The sequence below is a fragment of the Camelus ferus genome, chromosome 19 (assembly GCF_009834535.1).
Source record: "Camelus ferus isolate YT-003-E chromosome 19, BCGSAC_Cfer_1.0, whole genome shotgun sequence".
Lineage (NCBI taxonomy): Eukaryota > Metazoa > Chordata > Mammalia > Artiodactyla > Camelidae > Camelus > Camelus ferus.
In genome coordinates this window covers 23,948,455-23,968,949 of record NC_045714.1, presented here as the reverse complement: position 1 = coordinate 23,968,949, position 20,495 = coordinate 23,948,455, and the positions used below count along the sequence as shown (strand labels likewise).

The 20,495-nt window shown below is 47.9% G+C and overlaps 1 protein-coding gene across 1 annotated transcript in view; it reads left to right on the top strand.

The window, feature by feature from the left end:
- ISM1 (isthmin 1) overlaps positions 1–20,081 on the top strand; it is a 69,934-nt gene extending 49,853 nt beyond the window's left edge. The window contains exons 3-6 of the mRNA XM_032461810.1: positions 1,355–1,619; positions 8,974–9,117; positions 11,865–11,954; positions 17,160–20,081. Coding sequence (XP_032317701.1) covers positions 1,355–1,619; positions 8,974–9,117; positions 11,865–11,954; positions 17,160–17,677 — 1,017 coding nt within the window. The 3' untranslated portion in view covers positions 17,678–20,081. The remainder of the gene's footprint in view (positions 1–1,354; positions 1,620–8,973; positions 9,118–11,864; positions 11,955–17,159) is intronic.
- The last annotated feature ends 414 nt before the right edge of the window (positions 20,082–20,495 follow it).

The window sequence follows — 20,495 nt, the reverse complement described above, 5'->3', positions numbered from 1 at the left end:
TTTTAGCCCCGTGACTTCCAAACCAGGCTCCATAAATCCACAAGCAAGTCCTGACCTTGGCTCCAGGATGATCGGCTCTGACCCTGAGGGTTGATTGAGGAGGGTGCACTGGATCTGGACAGTGGGATAAGTGAAAATCACAGCTGGAAACGCCTAGACCACAGGGACCTTGTACTCACATCTCTACACATCCTGTGGCATCCAGCCCCCACCAGCATCAGTGGCCTCTGTGCTCACTTGGTCACAGGAGAGGACGGCCCCTCTGTGACTCACGTTTTGAGAGCGGTATGGCAAAGTCAGCAAGAGCACAGTGGTAAGAGCTCTGGAGCTGGACTAGCCACGTCTGCCAGTGACTACTGTGTGACCTTAGGCAAGCTGTGAACTTCTCTGTGTGCCCCTCTTCCCTGTCTATAAAAAGCTATCTATTGCTGTCTAGCAACCACCCCAAAACTTAATAGCTTGAAGCAACAACCACTGGATTGCTCACAGTCCTGGGCAGGAACTGGAGCAGGGCTCAGAGGGGAGAGCTCATCTCTGCTCCACATGGTATCAGCTGGGGTGACCCCACAGGGCTGAAGGATCCAAGACGGCCGCACACAATGCCTGGGGCCAGTGACGGAGGAGACCTTGTTCTCCCTGTGGTCTCCCTCTTCACGTGGCCACTGCGTGCACAGCAGCCCAGGCTGCTGGACTCCTCACATCATGGTAGGAACAGTCCAAGAGAAGGAAAAGGGAACTACCAGACCTCGTAAGGCTTCTGTCACAGTGTCACCCTTACCACATTCTGCTGGGTAAAGTGAGTCACAATTGCAGCTCAGGTTGAAAGGGAGAGGAAATGAACTCCACCTCTCGATGGGAGGAGAGGCACGCATGCACAGGAATGGGAGGGAATGCCAGGGCCATCTTCACAGATCACCAACCACAAAGGCCATTCAATAGTACTGACCTTATACGGTTGTTATGAGGATTAAGTAAATTCATATATGTAGGGCCTTCGGAACAGTGCCCAATACAGTTAGTACTCCACCAGTGTTTGGTTTTATTTTACTTATTCTTGTGTCATTTCAAGAGCATACACAGTACATATTTACCCAGCAACGTAGTTGTCAGTAAACCAGAGACCCTAGTGATGCGTTGCCTCCTCCCAGCCCTAGGCCCATGGGTATCAGTGCCATCTAGTCGTGAGGTCTGTCTGGGTGCCCCTGGGTGTTCCCCGTTCCATGTCGCCACACAGCCTCAACTTCCCTTCATGAGGGGCACCTTTCCCTCTGCCATCTCAGACTTTCTTCCAAGGGTCACCCGGCTTGGAGGCTGTTGACTCCTCATTGACCCTAGCCTGTTCTGAATTCTTCAGGTCACCATAGAGGTGGTGGACGGTCCTGACTCGGAAGCAGATAAAGACCAGCATCCGGAGAATAAGCCCAGCTGGTCTGTCCCACCCCCCGACTGGCGGGCCTGGTGGCAGAGGTCCTTGTCCTTGGCGAGGGCCAACAACGGGGACCAGGACTACAAGTACGACAGTACCTCAGACGACAGCAACTTCCTCAACCCCCCTGGGGGGTGGGACCGTCCGGCCCCAGGCCACCGGACTTTTGAAACCAAAGATCAGCCAGAATATGGTGAGTTTACCACCCAGTAATGTGAAATTGGTGGGGAGAATAAGTGAGGACGGATGAGGCCTAACAGACACTGAGCCAAGCAAAACCCAGTTTACAGTGTGTGGCTTTTGGTCTTCCGTGAGGCGAACCTCCTACAGGCTCTGTCCACAGAAGCCCCAAGAGGCACCAGCAGCCACATTTTCTGGAAAGACTATAATTTTAAAATAATACCAATTATCCTTGGAAAGAATTTTCTTTTTAGTCAGGGGCTCTTTAAGGTTCTGCCCTATTTTTCCCCAAACTTTCCTTTTTTTTCAAAAATGAAGAAATCACCAAATTAACCCCCTTGCATACTTGCCTATAAAAACTCATACTGAAAATCAGTTTAGTGAAGGAGATGTGCCTAGCTGCCTCCTCTGACCAGGCAAATGTGTTATGTTGGACGCTGGCAGCAGAGCGGCCCTTGGGGACCCTTATGGACATGTGTTATCATGCATCGTCACAGTGAGGTCTCCCCACCCATAAATTTCAAGACCTCCAAATGGGGACTTAGAGTTTCCCATGCTTTTAGAGTAGGATAGATGAGATAACAATTTTATTCGATGACTTAAAATAATGAAAGTTTATTTCTCTCTTAAGCTGAGTTGAGAGACAGGATCGGGGGGACTCAGCTCCACTCAGTCATTCAGGGACCCAGCCAGGCTCCTTCCATCTTGAAGCTCCACCAAATGTGAGGGCCTGAAAAGTACCCACTGGATGCTCTGCTCAAATTATTTGTCTGGCTGGCAGACGAGTAGAGAGACAGAGTCCAGAAAAGGCACACATGCTCTTAAGCCCCTCAGCCTGGAGGTGACCCACCTCACATCTGCTCAAATTCTATTGGCAAGACCTCATCACCTGGCCCCACATAGATGTGAGGGAGGCTGGGAAATGTTCTCTGTGTGTCCTAAATGAAGAGGAAGCAGGTTTGGAAAGCACCTGGCCAGGCTTGGTGAGGAATCAGGCAGTGTGCCTTGCGTTGTAAGAGTCCTTGACCTCTTACAAATGCAGCCATCATCATGATGTTCTTGTGGGTCAGCACTTGCAGATGTAGGAGCACACACTATATGATGGAGATGACTTGCCTGGCACCACGTGCAAGCTCACCATTACCCCCATTTTTCAACAGAAAGATGAGTTGTATATTGGACAGTCATTTCTGCCTGCTAATAGATGAACTTAGGCCACTTCCAGAAGAGTAAGACAATTTTTTTTCTCCAGCCACATCATTCATTTGTTCAACTGACACTGACCACATCTTATATCCATCACTACGCTAGGTGCTGGAAAGCCAAAAATGAGTAAGACACGATTCTTCCCTAAAAGGCATCTCACCTACCTATGGACAAAAGAGAAAAGTTAACTGAGAGAGCAAAAAAGTGCCATGGCAGAGGTACGCATCAAATGCTATGGGGGTAGAAAGAGAGTTCCCATACCCCATCCAACCAGGAGGGTCGTGAAACCTTCCCCTTTCCCGGAAGAAGTCCGATTTATTTTCCAAGAGGAAGGATTGGGAACAGTAGCCAACCTTTATATAGAACTTGCCATGCATAGTCCGTCTTCACAGCACCTCTCATATATTGGCCCATTTAATCAGCTCCCTGAGGCAGGTACCCTATTTCACAGATGGGGAAACTAAAGCCTGGAGAAGGTCAGCAACTTTGGTCTCAAGGGCCAAGATCTAGGATTCATCTCAGACGGTCTGGGTCAAGAGCCTGACCTCTTAACCTCTTCACCACTATGTTATTCTGCCTCTGTTGGGGGGTGGGGCGGGGAAAGCGTATCTGTTCGGGCAGTAGAGTGGATCTAAAAAGTGACAGTTAGATTGGAAAATAGGATTGGAAGGAAAAGTCCAGTGCTGAACTGAACTGTTGGACAAGAGCTGGAGACCAGCCCGACGCTGCACAGGACTGCAGCTTAACTGGGCTGCCCAGCCCACACGGAACAGCGTTTCTCTGAGTGGAGCTCAGACCCTCGACATCAGAATCTCTGGGTGCATGTTAAAATTTAACACCCATCCTGGGCCCCAGCCCCTTCCCTATATACGAGCAGTTCTCAAGGTGCGGTCCCCACGCCAGCTGATCAGCATCACCTGAGACTATGATAAAAATGCAAATTTTCAGGCCCCACTCTCAGCCACTCTGAGAAGGGTCCTCCAAATCTACCTTTGAGCAAGCACTCCAGGGGCCTCTGATCTGAAATAGTGATGCCCAGTGCACCAGTGTTTCTCAGTAAGGTTGCTCATACTCACCTGCACAATTTTTTTAAAAATCCCAATGCCTGGACTTCTCTCGAGATCAATTAACTTGGGATCCCTGGGGGTGGGACCCAGGCATCAGTGTTTTTAAGGCTCCATCGGTGACTCCAGTGTGTGGCACAGGTTCAGAGCCACTGTTGTCCTTCTACTGAATCAGAATATCCAGGAATGTTTCTTCCTCGTTTCTTCCTTTTTTCAACCATGGTCATCTGGGGATTCGAATGCTCACTGCAGTTTGAAGACCACCACTTAGAAACAACTTTTTCATCTAAAGCTTTTGAAGAAAATATTCCGCCAAATTTATGAATATTAAAAATACCCCCTCCATTTCCACCTTGAGGGTAGAATTTGCTTCTCCTGGACCAGTTACAGTGGCTGCCTCTGCCACCTTCACCTCACCTTTCTAGACCTGAAGTTCCTGGAGGGCACCCTGCACCTGAACTTTCCAGCATCACTAGGCTGTTGGAGAAACGCCCATCTTTTATGGTATTGGAGTCTCCCTTAGTAACATCTCCATTGTTAGGCTGGATATCAGGATTACTACTTTATATAAAAAATCTTGGCCCTTATGATACCTCTAAAGCAGTGCTTTTCAGAATTTCATGTGCACACAGATCACTTGGAGGATGTTGGTGAAAGCAGCTTCTGATACAGTAGATGTAGGAAAGATGTGCAGCCTTGGTGAAGCTGACGCTGTTGGCCCTCGGACCACACTTTGAGCTCAGTAGCATTTGCAAAATGGATGAGTGATTGATTACTGCTTCTCCATCAGGCTGACAAGGGACTTGAGATCTCTGAGTTCCTTACAGCATCAGATGAGTTGAGTCCTCTTTCATTTAAACCCACAAGAACATACAGAGAAATTTCTAAGCATTTATCTCTATGTCGAGTAAAATAAAAAATAGTACACTGTGGAGGATACAAGGAGAGAAAATACAGCCCAGGAAGGTGAGGTCCATGCAGAGGCAAAGGAGCTCAAGTACAAGGACTTGCCCACCTGTCTGAGACCAGCTAAACTTGCCACAGGAACTGGTCTTTGTGGGAGATACTGAGATCAGATTTTCAAAGGTAAGATTTTTAATAAATTTAAATGTCTGAGACCAAAGAGAATTGCCAAAAATCCTAGGTGACATAGACTAGAACAGCATCTTTAGAATAAATTATGAAACACAAAATAGGAGCTAGTTAGACCTAACTTGCGATCGTAGAAGCGCATTATGTGACCGTGAGTCAGCTCAGCTCTGAACTGTATGTGTCTGAGATACTGATGGTACCACCCAGAGTAAAGAAAGAGTCCGCATAAATATTTTTCTGTCAAATAGTAGTACACCATCCCCCAAGTTGTTCTGAATACCCTGTATAATGAAATCAGATGGGCACTGCTTAGTGTATTCGGGGTGGGGACTCAGTTCTTTGCAATTCTCTGACTGATCAGGGTCCTATTTTAATAGAAGATTCCACCATGATTTTTTGCAAGGGTTTTTCTTTGTATTGATGGCCATATAAGTGAGTATCTTAAGGAAGGGCTGCTTGGACAAGAATCAAAGCTGCTAGAACACCAGGATATAGAATAAGATATGGCACAAGCAGGCAGGTCTCAGGTCGATCTCTACTCTGCCAAGTTTGAGCTGTGTGACCTTAGGCAAGTGTCTTAAGCTCTCTGAGCCTTGGTTTCCTCATCCACAAAAGGAGAAAGTTTCTACCAACTTTGCAGGATTATTATAGGAGTTAAAGCCGTGTGTTTGGACAGAGCGGTTGGTTCCAGTGTGCCCTCAATAAGTAGAAGCCACTATCATTTAGAATTGGTGGTGGAGACTAACCAGTGGCCAAGCCAAGACCCAAGTCACGTCAGTTACCCAAACACTATACCCGGCCCACAGAACTCAAGTGCCCTGAAAGTATATAATGACCACTTTAAAATTTCAAGTGACGTCCTTGAAACCCAGCTCTCAGCCCACTGCACTGGGGAGTGTTCTCTGCCCTCACAGGGACTGTCAAAGCACCATACAAATGTTTGCAGGGACAGTGTTCTACTGTCTTTGTTGTCATCTTTGTAATTATTGCTGCTCACACTCATCTTCTGCTCTGAGCAATGTGCCCCAGTTTCATTACCGCAGGAAGAAGCCCACCCTGAAATCTTTGTCCTCCAGTCAGAAATTCCCTTTCTGTCCTTTGAACACATGAAACAAATAGAAGCCCCCACGAGGAGGTTTGGCTGTGGCATTCCTCTGGGGCTGTATACTGTAGATGCTTCAGAGCAGTGGGCAGACATGCCCACTTTTCTCCAAGACGTCATTGCTCTTTGTTGCTAGCCCAGTAGAAATGATTAGGCACCTGGCTGTATACACGTTCTGTGCCTAACTTGGGGGGACCAGGATAAAAAAAAGTGTTTGGAAAATAAATGGCTTTGTGAGCATTTAAAACAAAGACAGAGAGAAAGCCACTGATGAAAGCTCCAAGTCCACCAGCCGTCGAGGGAGCCTGTTATAGGGAGGATTTTTATGGTGTATTTGTAATAGCTTTTTCTGCGTAAGAAACCACCCCCGAAACTGAGTGGCTTAAAAGTTCAAATGTGTTTGTGAGAGAAGAGTCTGCAGGTTGTCTGGACCATGCTGCTCCGGGCTGGCTGGGCTGAGGTGTGTGGTTTAGCATGGCTTCGTTCACAGTGATGGGGTCCCAGATGGACAGCAGGGGCTGCTGAGATGGCTGGCCCTCTCTCCCCCATCCCTCGCCCTCCAGGATGCTAGCCTGGACTCTTCGCTTGGTAGTAGAGGAGTTCACTGCCACAAGAAGGCCGCCCTAATGCACAAGCACGCTTTCAGCCCGTGGTTGCATCATGTTTGCTCTTTCCCCATTGTCCAAAGCAAGACATGTGGCCCGGACTGGGGTCGGTGTGAAAGGGTACCGACCCAGGGGAGGGTTTGGGGGAAGAGTTACGGAAGTCAGTTTTCACACAATCTGACACAGGACTAACGTTCAGTAATTTAGATCCAAGAACCCAAAATGAGAAATTACCTCAGGCAGAGATTCCAGTATAGGTCCCGTGGTGTGTTTAATGCTAAAATCTTGAATTTGGGGGATATTTCCCAAAACTAGCTATCCATTTTACTATAACTGGGGAAAAGATTGCCAGAGATTTCTAGATGGTTGAGGCCAGCGGGAGACCTCTTGGCATCATTGGATCATGTCTTCACCATACAGGTGACATGGACTTATATGATTTAATAAGCTTTTTATAACTGACCCACCACCCCCTTTCTATGAGTCTAAGGACAGTATGATCTTTACTGGTGATGTTTTGCTGTGGTGGCTGTTCTTTTTAAGAAACTCTGGCCCCGGGGGGTTGTTCATATGTGCGTATAACCCGCTACATCTGGATACGCCTGCTGATAAGAGCGCCACCTTGTGATTGTTCCAGGTACATACCTTGTGTTCTGGGGAGTTTACCGAGCGGTCTTGGAGCAGCCAAGGCCCACCTCCTCAGTGGTCCCTCCAGTTTCACTGCACTGATGCCCAGGTGGGAGGTGGCAGAGATGAAGGCAGCTGATGGGGGGAAGCAGACCTATCCCCTCACATGAGGCAATAGTTTCAAACATCTTGGCCGTGAGGTTGGAAAACCATTTCTTGGAAGGAAATAAAGTTTGGAAAAATTCCTTTTGGGGAGGGAAGAGAAATGAATGAGGTCCTGGGGGCAGGTGAGGTGTGAGCAAACTCTTCACTTTGGGTTAGGGAAGAGGACTCAACCAGGAACCCCCACCACAGACTGTGTATAGTGGGCCGAGGAGAACCAACGGCCCGATGTTTGCCTAAGCAGCGTGCAGAGCGAGCATCAGGCAAACAGCAACCTGGGAGGTAGGCACAGGGCCCGCGGTTCAGGCAGAAACACGTGTGGACTACATTCTTGCCAGGCCTTCGTAGTAACAATCTCTGTGAACTGTTATGGATGGAGTGGACCCCTTCCCTGCTGGAACATGTCTGGGGCTCCGTGCTTGGCACTGGCAGAGGATCCAAGGCTGGAGGAAGATTTGGAGAAAGCAGGAAAAGGTATTTCAGAGTGAAGGTGCTCAGGAAGAGTCATGCTTTAGAGATCAGGAACTTGGCACGTGAGCCCAAATGTTCTTGCTCTCACCCTGATGGCCTTGAGTGGATCACCCAACCACTTCAGGACTTGGTTTCCTTACCTTTAAAAAGGCAAATTCCGTCTCAGTAATCTACCAGCATCTCTCACGCACCCAGGCCCCCTAACTTGGTCTCCTTCTCTTTTTCCCATTCCACTTACTGACTTCTGAGATACTGCAAAATTTACTCATTTTTTGTGTTTATTGATTATTGTCTGACCCTTTTCACTAAAATATGAATTCTATAGGGCAGAAATCTTTGAAAGTTTTATTTAATGATACATCTCACATACCCAGAATTGTGCCTGACACATAATAGGGGCCCAGTAGGTATTTGTTGGATAGATGCTGAGTGATGACCTCCAAGGACCATGTCTAGCTTCCACCGTGTGTCAGTTATCTACTGCTGCATAACCACCCCCAAACTCGATGACCAAAACAACAGCAGTGTATTCTTTCTCATGATTTTGTGGCTCAGGAGTTCAGACAGGGCCCCAGTGGACAGTTCCTCTACTGCCAATGGCATCAGCTGCGCTCAGCTGTCCACTGGGAAGTGGCTGGAAGATCCAGGAAGGCTTCACTCCCATGTATGGTGTATGGGTGACCCTCCAGACAGCTCCTCTCTCTGCATGTAAAGGAAGTGATGATGGTCATTTTGGAAAATCCCTACCATATTATTCCATGGCCCATACTCTGCAAATGTATGCCTTCTCAACAAGCACTTACTGGGCAGCTTCTAGGGGTCAGGGCATGGCCACATGCCCAAAACCTCAGACAGAGTCCCTTTCTCCATGAAGCTAATCCTGAAAATGAACCCTGGAGTCATAAACACTTTGACTCCAGCTGGTCTCTGGCCTCTCCAACAGTGGAGCAATGGATGCGGATGGTTGGCAGGCAGCTCGAAGGGAGGACATGGGGACTCTGGGCGAGGCTGGTGACCATCTCCCTGGCTCCCTTCCAGATTCCACAGATGGTGAGGGCGACTGGAGTCTCTGGTCTGTTTGCAGTGTCACCTGTGGGAACGGCAACCAGAAACGAACCAGGTCCTGTGGCTATGCATGTACTGCAACAGAATCTAGGACCTGTGACCATCCAAACTGCCCAGGTGGGTTTACCCCAGGATGTGGCTCCATGTTCAAGGGGAAGCTTTATTTTATTTTATTTTTTATACAATTTTTAAAGATTATTTACAGTTATTACAAAATACTGGCTAGAGTCCCCATGTTGTACAGTACATCTCTGTCTTACACCCAGTAGTTTATATCTTTCTCTTCCCGACCCTACACTGCCCCTCCCCGCTCTCCCCACTGGTAAACAACTAGTTTGTTCTCCATATCTGTGAGCCTGTGGAAGCTTTTAATTTATATTTAAAAACTTTTACAAATTGACTTTTTACAGGACAACCATTTTTCTAATAAGAATTCTGACCAACAGGGACAATAAGACACAAGTAATCAGCTTAGTGGCTGAAAAGATGGATTTTCTGAGTCCTATGCACAATTACAGTAACCATGACCTAGAAGACAATGCCACCATGTACTTAATTTAAAGGAGGGACTCTGGCTAATTTGGGCCTTTGATGTGGGATTGGTTGTACCTTAAAAAGACACATAAAGACAGATATTCATGGTCTTGCAAGGAAGCCAGGAGCAGAGGATTAACAGCCATCTAGAGAAAAACCATGTGTTCGTCCTATTGGTAATGCCTGAGAGTTGCTGAAGGCTCCCAGGGGAGCAAATTGGGGCAACTTGGCCATTGATTATCACTTTACACTGCATCATCAATGTTTTTAAAAAGTAACTAATTGCAAACTTGGTGAGAGGCCATATTGGGTTAAAAAGTAGTTGTGACTGCTGCGTTATCAAACCACAGCCTGTTTCTATCTGGCCCACACTTTCTAAAGGGTTGTGGAGAAGAAAGAGGAGGAAGCAAAGGAGGGGGAAAAGAGGAAAAGGAGGAGAAAGAATATGCAAGCAAGACCCCATGTGACCCCCAGAGCCTAAAATATTTACTTTCTGTCCCTTACTTTCCCCCAAAAAAGTTTACCATCTCCTGGTCTGTAGTTTTCCACTTACCACATGTTCCCCATGGCCAGGTGGAGTACCAGCCTGAAATGCCATCTTGGGCTCTTCCAAGAAATCCCACATTTCAAATGGCTTCCTCTGAAAGAAATTTCAGAGATGGAACATTTGCTCCCCGCACCCTAGACATCCTGTTTTGACTCCTAGAAACTCTGTTCTCAAACCGTAAGACTGAGACTTAGAACAGAAAATGAAGTCCAAAAGCAAAGGGATTTCTGAGCTGAGAGAGGATGGAGTTGGGCATGTGTGTGACAGCAAAGGGGTGTGTGTAGAAAATGGGGCTGACAGGCGAGAAGAGGCTGTTGTGGCCCCGGTCGGCCATGCAGATGGATTTCCAAAAGTGGGACGATCAGGATGCTTTTCCTGATCTTTCCTGGGCTCATCCTAGTGAAGCTGGACCCAGATAGTACTCAGTGTCGGGGCTCGGCAGCTTAGCTGGTGCCTAGACCCAAAAGCAGTGGACCAAGAGGTCTTGTCAGGGGATATCTTCTCTGCAGCCATTTTGAATGTTTCCTTCTGGTTTTCTCCCCGCAGTGTGGCCAGCAGTCCTGTTCATCCATTTTCTTCTCATCTGACCTTGCCTTTCGTCCATCCTTTCTGCCTCTCTGTTCTGACTCTGCCAGCTTTTCAGGGCTCCCTTGAGCAAGAAGGATCTCCTCTTACAGGATCTCTTTCTTCTTCTGGTTGATTGATTCTCAGCCTCGCTGGAAAGATCCAGGAGGCAGGCCATCTCCCTGGCCTGGCAGTGATCACACTGTAAAAGGGATCACACGGTCCCCTAGGCCGACCATACACATAAGTTCTAGGGGCCTCATGTAAAATCAGAGAGAGCCTGTTAAAGGAAATCAAGTCATGCCTAGCAGGACAGCCAAGGTTCTCCAACAAAGAGTCTATGTTCTACTGCTGCTTCCTCTCCTGGCTGCCTCTACTTACATAGGATCCCTGTTTGCAAAGGAAGCCTGGATGGGATGGAGTGGGGTAGATAGTCTGGGGAGGGGAGGGAGCCAGGAAGTTGGAGGCAAGCTAGGTTTACTGTCTCCGAGTGAGTAATGACCACCCCAGCTTCTTTCCTCTGGAGCATCATCAGCAGTGCCAAAAGTCCTAGAATATGAGCGATCAGGTTTCAGCTAAGGACTGCTGCCTCCTCAAAATGAGCTACAGAAATATTCAAGGGGAAACTGTCACTCTCACTTACCACTTCCTACTCACAGGGCTTTCTTTACACATGACCCATCCAATTCATTCAACACTGTATGGTGGACCATTTGGTTCTCCCCATGCATGGATGTGAAAACTGAATCACACCAGGGTCCTGTGGCTTGCCCAAGGTCACCCTGCTAGTAATGATTTGAACCCAGTGAATCAGTCCTCAAGACTGGTATTGGCCACATGGCAAGTTATCACTGTGGTCCACAGCCTCTGATTTGGTTTCTACCCTGACACCAGCAGACAGACAGCCATCCTGACGTGTGTCCCCCAGTGCCCAGAACCCCATTCCTGAGCCCAGGGAATACATTCCTTAGGAACTCATTCAGGCACGTTTGGATCTGATTTCATGCTGCAAATGGTATCTGGGGGGTTAATATATTTTCTGCTCTACTACCTGCTTTTTACTGTTTCCTCTGTTGGCCAGTTTCTGCCCATGAGTAGCGATGAATACAAAAAAGGCTTTGTTCAGGTGTATTTGTTTTTTCTTTATTTGCCAGTCTTGAGGGTGGGGGGCGGTGACTGTTTCCATAGAACCAGGGAAAAATGAGTCCTGTCTGTTTAGGAATTGAAGACACCTTCAGGACAGCTGCCACTGAAGTGAGTCTGCTTGCGGGAAGTGAAGAGTTTAATGCCACCAAGCTCTTCGAAGTTGGTAAGAAGAATTTCTTTCTTTTTCATCCAGATATTGACTTAGTGTTTTAGAGATGCCTTTCACCTTTGCAATGCCATCCTTGGATCCATCTAAATGTTCCATTTTCCTCTTATGGGGTCCAATTCTCTCAGCATATTTCTTCCTCACCAAATATACCCCAAGCAAGAGAGAGCTGTCCCAGGCCTCCTGTGCCAGACAGAACCCAACAGCTGTATTGTGTCCACCCTGCCAGGGACACAGTGTCCACAGTAAGCTGGCAGGGACTGCCCTCCCCATAGCATGGGACCCATCCAGAGTAAGGGCCTCAAGCCTCATGGCCTCTCTTCCCATAGCCCTCCCCAAGGGTCCCCAGTGAAATCAAGGAATGGTGATGTCAGTTTTCCATCAGAGGGGCGGGGCGGGGGGGAGGGAAGAGGAGAAAGGGGATTTTTTTCAACATGATGCTTGCCCCCGACCACTGAATTTTTTTGTAAATCATTGGTGCACCCTGCTACTCATCTGCTAGAAAATGCTAGAGCGAGTGCAACAAACATGGAGCAAGTGCCCCCTCAGGCGCCAGGGGAAGGCTCGCTTTTTCAAAATAGCGTACTTCTGGGTGTAATTCTGCTTTGCAGAAAGGTGAGATGTCCTCTGCCCCATTTCTTTTTGCCACCCCCAAAATTCATCCTTAGCTTCTTCACTTCTGCCCTCCTCAGCCAAATTGGAGTGGGTTTGGAAATTCAATTGCCCAGGGGCTCCCACCTCAGGCCTCACACAGAACCAAACTGTTTCAGCAGGAGCCTTCTCCAAACACAATGCATTTGATCAAAAAAAAAAAAATTAAAGATTAAAAGTGGGAATTTTCCATACAATGGTGAAGTAGCAAGACAGTCTTTTGGGGAAAAGAGCTTCTTAGGCCTCCCTGTATCTCAGGCAGCTGCTTGTCCTTTCCTGTGGCCAGGGGTCCAGTGGCAGCTAAGGACACACAGGGAGGAGACAGGATGGTGGATCAATCTGGTTCTGGGCAGGAACAAATGTGGCACACACTCAAATCAGGTAGCAGAGGAGCATTTGATGAGGGTCCGTTTGCAAAGGTATGAGCAGGTGGATGGAGACCAAGAAGGGATCAAACAGACCCCTGGGGCTGGCAACAGTGGAGAGCCCTTATCACCTCCTGGCCTGGAGGGCCCAGGAGAAGGAGTGGTTACCAGAACCACAGGGGAGGGCTACCTGACAGCACTTTGGCTGTCAGAAGGATGCAGCCAACCTGTAACAGTGAGGGAGGAGCCTAGGGGACTATACCCTGACCTTGCTCCTGCCTCCCTCCCTCTGGTCTCTGACCAGTTTCTCCCATGGACTCACCCCAATTAGAAGTCAGGGTGCAGAGAGCCCACTGATCCAGTCCACACTGGGCAACCTTCCAGGGCAAGGAAGAATATGGAATGGGGATCTAGAAAGACAGATAGAAGATGCCTAGCAGAGATGAGAAAAGCTTAACTAGCACAAAGTCAAGTTTCTTAACCTACTATGGCCTCAGTTTTCTGATTTATAAAATGGGACATGGTAACGGTGCCTACCTCCTAGATCTGTTGTAGAGTTAAATGAGTTCATACTTGTAAAGCATTTAGAATAGTCACACTGTACACTCCATGTAGTCTGAGAAAAATAAGTCAAAAGATATACGTCTCGTAGGTACATGAAGTATGATGGCCTTCTACCCTGGAGGAAAAATACAAAGCTATTTTCTGGGGTCTCACTGAATTTTCTTTCTGAACACCCTGCCCTCTGAGGGGGACCCCCACTGGCTTCACAGACACACACGTCCCAGGGTGGAACCTCCGTTCTCTTAGCAGCTGCTCAGTCAGGGGCTCTAGGGGTGGAATCCTAGAACTCAGAGCCTCAGCAGATCCCCGCTGGGGGCACCCTGTTCTGTGCACTCGCTGCCTTCCCTCTGGTTTAATCCTCATCACATTTTTTGAAAAAGGCACTATTTTAATCCCCAATTTACAGATGAGAAAACTGAAGCATAGCAAGGTCGAATTCCTTGCTCAAGGTCACAGGGCTGCTAGACACATGAGTTGATTCGATCCCAGGCCATCTTGCACAAGATCCCATACATTTTATCTTAGGCCAGGCCCTTCTCAACTCCTGAGAAGTGCTCCCATCTCTCTCTTCCTCATTTCACTCAAGGAAAACCGGAGCCCCACTCCATGCTGCTCCCCCGGTTCTGACCACTTGATTTTTACTCATGACACCACCCGCCTCCCAGGCCCCTGGGTCAGAGCTGGAGAGACCTTCTGATACCTTCTCCCCTTCGCCTCTAAGCCCACCGAGGCCTGGCAGCCCTAACTATCTGACTGCTTCTGATCTCACCTGCTGTTCCCTCCCAGAGCACCTCAACTGGACTCTTTCAATTGACATCAGCACTGAGTATATCTTCCTACTGAACGCTATCACTCAAAGACCTTCCGTGGTTCCCTAGTGCCCTCTGAACAAGCCTACACTGTACTGAAGACCCCAATGATCTGACACCAACCGCCTCCCTTCCCCATATCCTCTGCTCCAGGGAAAGTGAACATGTCCCCTACTCCTAGACAACCCCACAAACCCTGGTTTGCACAATTAACACTAATCTGGGTGGCCCCCCTGGCCCCCATCTCTGCTCCTGTAGTCTGTCAGCTCCAGCCCTCTGAGATGGGATTGGACATTCAGGAGACTCCCTGGGGAGGCACTCAGGAGGGTACAGGGGGAAGGCAGAGGAGCAGGCAGGGAGGGCTTTCAGACCAAGGGGCAAACTTGACCCCTGCAAAGGGAGGAGGGAAGGAAAGACGACTGGGAGGCAAGGACATCAGGGCAGCTTGAGAAAGTCTTGGCCATGCCAACGGGGCACCCTCAGCAAAGGCTGCTAGTCCCTAGCTGGGCAAGCACCCCCACCACACTCAGTCAGCAACCAAGAGCAGCCATGACTTTGATGTGAACACTGACGCAGACACAGAGGCTGCCAGTCAGCAAAGTGCCGCAGGGTTCCTTGCAGGAGCTCAGAGTCGGACACCTGGGGGCAACCATGCAGCCCAGCCAAGCCTCAGAACCAGCCCGGGGTCACACGCTCCTTGAAGCACTCCCTGACTTGCACTGATAGAAATGACACTTTGTAACCCTCTTGGGACTCTGCTTTGACGCACCCTTAATGCACCCCACATTCCACCATGGGTGGCTTCCCTGTATATCCCTCATCTCAGCCACGGCAGCTGACTGAGCTCACTGCGCTGCCCGCACAGGTGCCCACACCCCAGCAGCCCCTGTGGTTCTTTGCCAGAGAACTTCTTCTGGCCCCCAGAGCACACCAGCCCACGAATGCATGGTCGGCTGGAAGTCCAGGAGCAGCCCCCTATCCGTGATGCGTGGGAGCTGGGGGAGAATGCCCAGATCCCTGCCAAATCAAAAACAAATCTTTCTGCAAAGAGTATTCAAAGGATTGTTGCAAGAGGGGAGGGGGCTATTTGCAAGAGAGGGACTCTAGGCCCACAAACATCTCAAGGGTTAGGCAAAAGTGCTTTCCTTTATTGAGGGGTGACTCAGGCTAGAAAGAACCAGGTGTGGGGATGTAGGATGAACGGGAGGCGAGGGCAGATAATACAGCAGAGAAAGTTTTCCCCTGAGGCCAGCCTGTTTTCTAGGAGGGACCCTTAAGGAGAGTCTGTATGCTAGCTCAGGCTGGGAGGCCAAAGTTCCGGGACTTGAAAGAAGAGGAGAGCATTAACTAAAGTTTGGTTGAGATGCATTTTGTTCTGACTGATTAGTGGGGACAAGCAGTTTAGCTAATCATTTATGAGGCAAAGAAAGGGAATTTGGAGGGTCTGTGTCTGGCTTTGTCACAGTAAACAAGGGGCCTCTGTGACTCAGAGAGTCACAGGAAGAACAGTAAGTGCTTTTCCAGGATGCGCAGGGTGCGGGGAATCCTTGACCTTGTTTGTATCCCAGGATCACGGGGTAAAGTTCCAGCCTGTCACTGACGGGGTAACTGAAATGTTCTCTAGTAGGAAGAAGCTCCAGTTTTGTGCAGTGGTTACTTTTTTGAGCCACACCCTATATTGCTGCCCTCCCTTCCCTGTCCCTCCTCCCTGCTGGTGTTTCCCGGAATCACCTCCCAGAGACCATTTTCATGGCATCTTTGTCTCAGGGTCTGGGAAAGCACAAGCTGAGACATGCACTAGCCCAGAGGTGTGGACTCAGATGACTAAGGGACCAAGAGCGAACACCCGTGAGTGAAGGGGTCAGGCAGGGATGGTCGTGAACTGGGGAACTCCTGCCTCGACAAAGAAGTGGTCACTGGTCGCCTGCTCGCAGGGCCACTTGTTCCCATGGAGCATTGCAGGACCAGCATAAACATCTCTTTTGGTTTTCCAAATGAAACTAGGAATCTACATTCATAACTAGAATCACCTGATTCTTAAATGTTGGCAATTAATCCAATCTTTTTTAATACTGTAAAGGCTGAACACAGACACTTCTGGGGGCTGGTTCTGGCTTGAAGCCTACAGGTCAGTGTTAAATTCACTAAAAGCTGGGGCCACCAGCTTTACCTCTTTAAGGCATTTTATCACAGGAATTTGCATGTAATGATTGTTACTGTTTCCTGCCTAAGGTTAAGAGGTTAGGCCACTAGCCTAGTTTAACTAGTCAGTGAGTGGCAGAAATAAAACCTAGTCCTACAAATATTCCTTTGATGCATTTTCTACCGCTTATCACTGATGTAGAGAGAAGATTCAGAATAGCCCTCTGAATTGTTAATTTTGTTACGAGTGATAATAAGGTTATGGTTATCTAGGAAACCATAGAAAATATGGTTTGATTATCCTCCTTTTTATGCAGATGCCTACTAAAATTTAGGGGTAATAATATCATATATGTTCCCAAAAGTTTTTTAGTGAAGGAAACATGATTGGTTAAGTCTAGGTGATGGTATCTTGGTAAGCATTGTGTAAGTATATTCTCTCTACTTTTCTATGTATCTGAACATTTTTCATACTGTAAATTAAGGAGTTGGTGGATCAGAGAACCTTGTGAACAAAGAAGTTCCCAAGTTCAAGGAATGTGAGGGTGTTCAGCTATGGCCTGGGGGCTCCAGGGGCTGCAGGGCTTAACTCCGGAAAGGGGGCAGTTTACTGCAGAGCCATCCCGCGGCCAGTCTGGCATGTGATGAGGATTCTCTGTGGCCTGTTTCAGACACGGACAGCTGTGAGCGGTGGATGAGCTGCAAGAGTGAGTTCTTAAAGAAGTACATGCACAAGGTGATCAATGACCTGCCCAGCTGCCCCTGCTCCTACCCCACCGAGGTGGCCTACAGCACGGCCGACATCTTCGACCGCATCAAGCGCAAGGACTTCCGCTGGAGGGATGCCAGCGGGCCCAAGGAGAAGCTGGAGATCTACAAGCCTACCGCCCGCTACTGCATTCGCTCTATGCTGTCCCTGGAGAGCACCACGCTGGCCGCCCAGCACTGCTGCTATGGTGACAACATGCAGCTCATCACCAGGGGCAAAGGGGCGGGCACGCCCAACCTCATCAGCACCGAGTTCTCGGCGGAGCTCCACTACAAAGTGGACATCCTGCCCTGGATTATCTGCAAGGGCGACTGGAGCAGGTACAACGAGGCCCGGCCTCCCAACAACGGACAGAAGTGCACGGAGAGCCCCTCGGATGAAGACTACATCAAGCAGTTCCAAGAGGCCAGGGAGTATTAAGAAGATGCTACCAGAATGCACTGCACTGATCTGCCTCCTGGCCCAGAGGCCATCTCACCTGCATACGTGTATGTGTGTATATGCCACGTGAGTATCTGTGTAAATTACACTAGGGGTGTGCTCCAGGCCCCGTGACTGCCATCTGAAGCCACCATTGCGGTCTTCAGTGCCTACAGACCTCCCTGGAGCTCTTCCTAGGGGTGATGTCCACAAGGAGGATGGGGACAAGGAAGCGGGAAGAGGACCCTGGAAGCCATAGCGGGCAGGATTCAAGTCACACCCCGGATCCAGTGTTTCCAAGGGACACAAAAGGCGAAAGAAACTGAAGTTGTAAACGTGATAAGCAGTTTTTATATATAACTTATTTAATGTGAATGTGACTTATGCCTAACCTTTTCTCTGGAGTTGTCAGTCGTGAAATTATTTAATCACTTCCAAGAGAATTCAGAAGGAGGCTTAGGGAGGTGGAAGAGAAAGAGAATTTTCTAGTGATGACTCCTTTAAAAAATAAATAAATCAATGGAAATATATCAAAACAAGAAAACGCCCACCTTAAACCAAAGGTTATTTAGTCATGAGGTACCTTGCTGGAGTCTCAGCTTCCAAAATGCCCTTGCCTCAGACTGGGTAGAAACTGGGGGGCAAATGGGCATTTTGGAAGCAAATCTGAGGCCTGGTTTTAAATAGGCTTTAAAATAAAAGCCGATATTAGCACAATGCTATGATTCTACTAAAAGGACCCAGAATGGCAGAATTTCTGCTCATGCCTTAATCGGTTCAGAAGGCTGCAGGAAGGCCAGATGTAAAAATAAGGAGTTAGCACTTTTCCAAAGAAAAAAAGCAGAACAGATAGGAAAAGAACATAAACCTCATTTCACCTATTTTATTTTAATACCATCTTAATATTTTTCTCGACCAATATATGCCCAATAAATAAATATAAAAAAGAAAAGGAGACCTCAAGTCTAGAAATTTCTAATTTTTTATGTTTTAAGAAAGGAAAAAAAACTACATTATTTTTGTAAAGTATTTATTGAGTCGCTGAGTCTTGTGCATCAAGCAGTTATAATATGACCTGGTTCTGTAGGGTGGAACTTAGGATAAATAAAGAGTTGGTTCTTATGCAGTCCTTACTTGCAAAACTCCAGGAAAAGAGATTATATAATAAAATCATAATAAAATGTGTTACCTGCAGTTAATGTGTTACCTGCAAATATTTATGATACAAATTCTGTAAATAGCCCTGGTAAAGCAGGACTTTAAGGCAGAGGAGAAGAAGGTTGAAACCACGTAGGAATAAAAGGCTCATTGACTGACATGATGGTGGGTGGTGCAACTCATAGCATCTTTGGCAGCAAAAACATCAACCCAGCCCCCAGGAGGCTGAAGCTCATTGACATCATGTGACTTTTTGCCCACCCAAAGCAAAGGCTTAAGACAGCCCAGGTGAGTGGGACCATTTCCAGACAAAACTTTGCAATTACAGTAGTAAGTAGAACTCCTCATCAGGCAAATTATTCCTTTTCCAGATGAGAAAACCAAAGCTCAGAAAAAATAAATCACATTGGGCCCATCCTTCACTTCCTAGCCCAGTGCTCCTTTGACAATATCAAGTGGGTGACGTCCTTACATTCCTGGTGCCTTTCATATTCCTGATCCTACCCTTAGGTTCTCTTAATAAAATCTTGTTTTTATAGACAAGCTCTTATCAGTCATTTACACGTTAGAATGGGTTCTCCACGTATTGCCCACTCTCAGGATATTTATATTTAAGATCTATTTCTAATTATAGAATTACTTACTCACATCTGAAGGAATTTTAGGCAAAGGAGAAAACCAATAGTTCCATATATCAGGGAAGCAGATTTGGTTCCTAAAACAGGAAGACCATTTTTGCAGAAGGTTGGTTGCAGTGGAATGCATTGCCTTTGGGAGGGTGAGGACCCTGTCAGGACATGTATTCGAGCCGAGCTGGAGGTGAAATCACATGAGAAGCTCATTTTAGAGACGAGGAGAGACGAACATGTGCAGCAGGAACCCCCTCTGATAAGCGTTCTATGAAGGGCAAGTGGAAAGTACTCTGGGAAGAGAGAGGCAGGAATCAGGGAAGTACCCATTGGCTCTAACAGAGGAGTGGTATTTCACAAAGCAGAGAAGAGGGAGGGGAAGTAGATGCATTTGAAGTAAGAAAACAGTACTGACAAAGGCAAGAAACTGGGCGAGAGCTTGGTGTTTTATGAAAACTGTGATGTTTAGAAACTGGGCGAGAGCTTGGTGTTTTCTGAAAACTGTGGTGTTTAGCCTGATGAACCAGATAGAGAAGAATGACGAGTTATGGAGCCACATCTAAGGTGTTTCTGTTAAGGATTTAGCATGGCAAATTAAAGCTCTTTCCTACTACAGTGAGAGTGACTGATATGAGCCATGTTTCCAGTGGGCTGTTTTTGCCTCTTCATTTCAGACCTTACTGACATCATGAACAGAGAGTTGGAAGGCGGGGTGAACTGGGAGCCAGGGGGAGCTCCTGGGCTCTTGGCCTACTGAGAACACTGCTAGTGTCCCATCTGTCATCCAGAAGTGCCACCCCTCTGGAAATTTTCTGAACTATGATCTGCCTCTATCCAGATGGATCTCATTCACTGCAGGGCCCCAGGCCAGCCCCAGGGTAACCCTGGGTAATTCCTTCATGGAAAGGTATCAGTTGCTCAAGGACCATCTTTGCCCACAGCGGGGGAGTCTGTCTGCCCCTCATCTGTAGCACCTGCAAATATGTCCCCTCAGCAGCTGCTCTACAAACGCCTCTCATCGAATGCTTCGC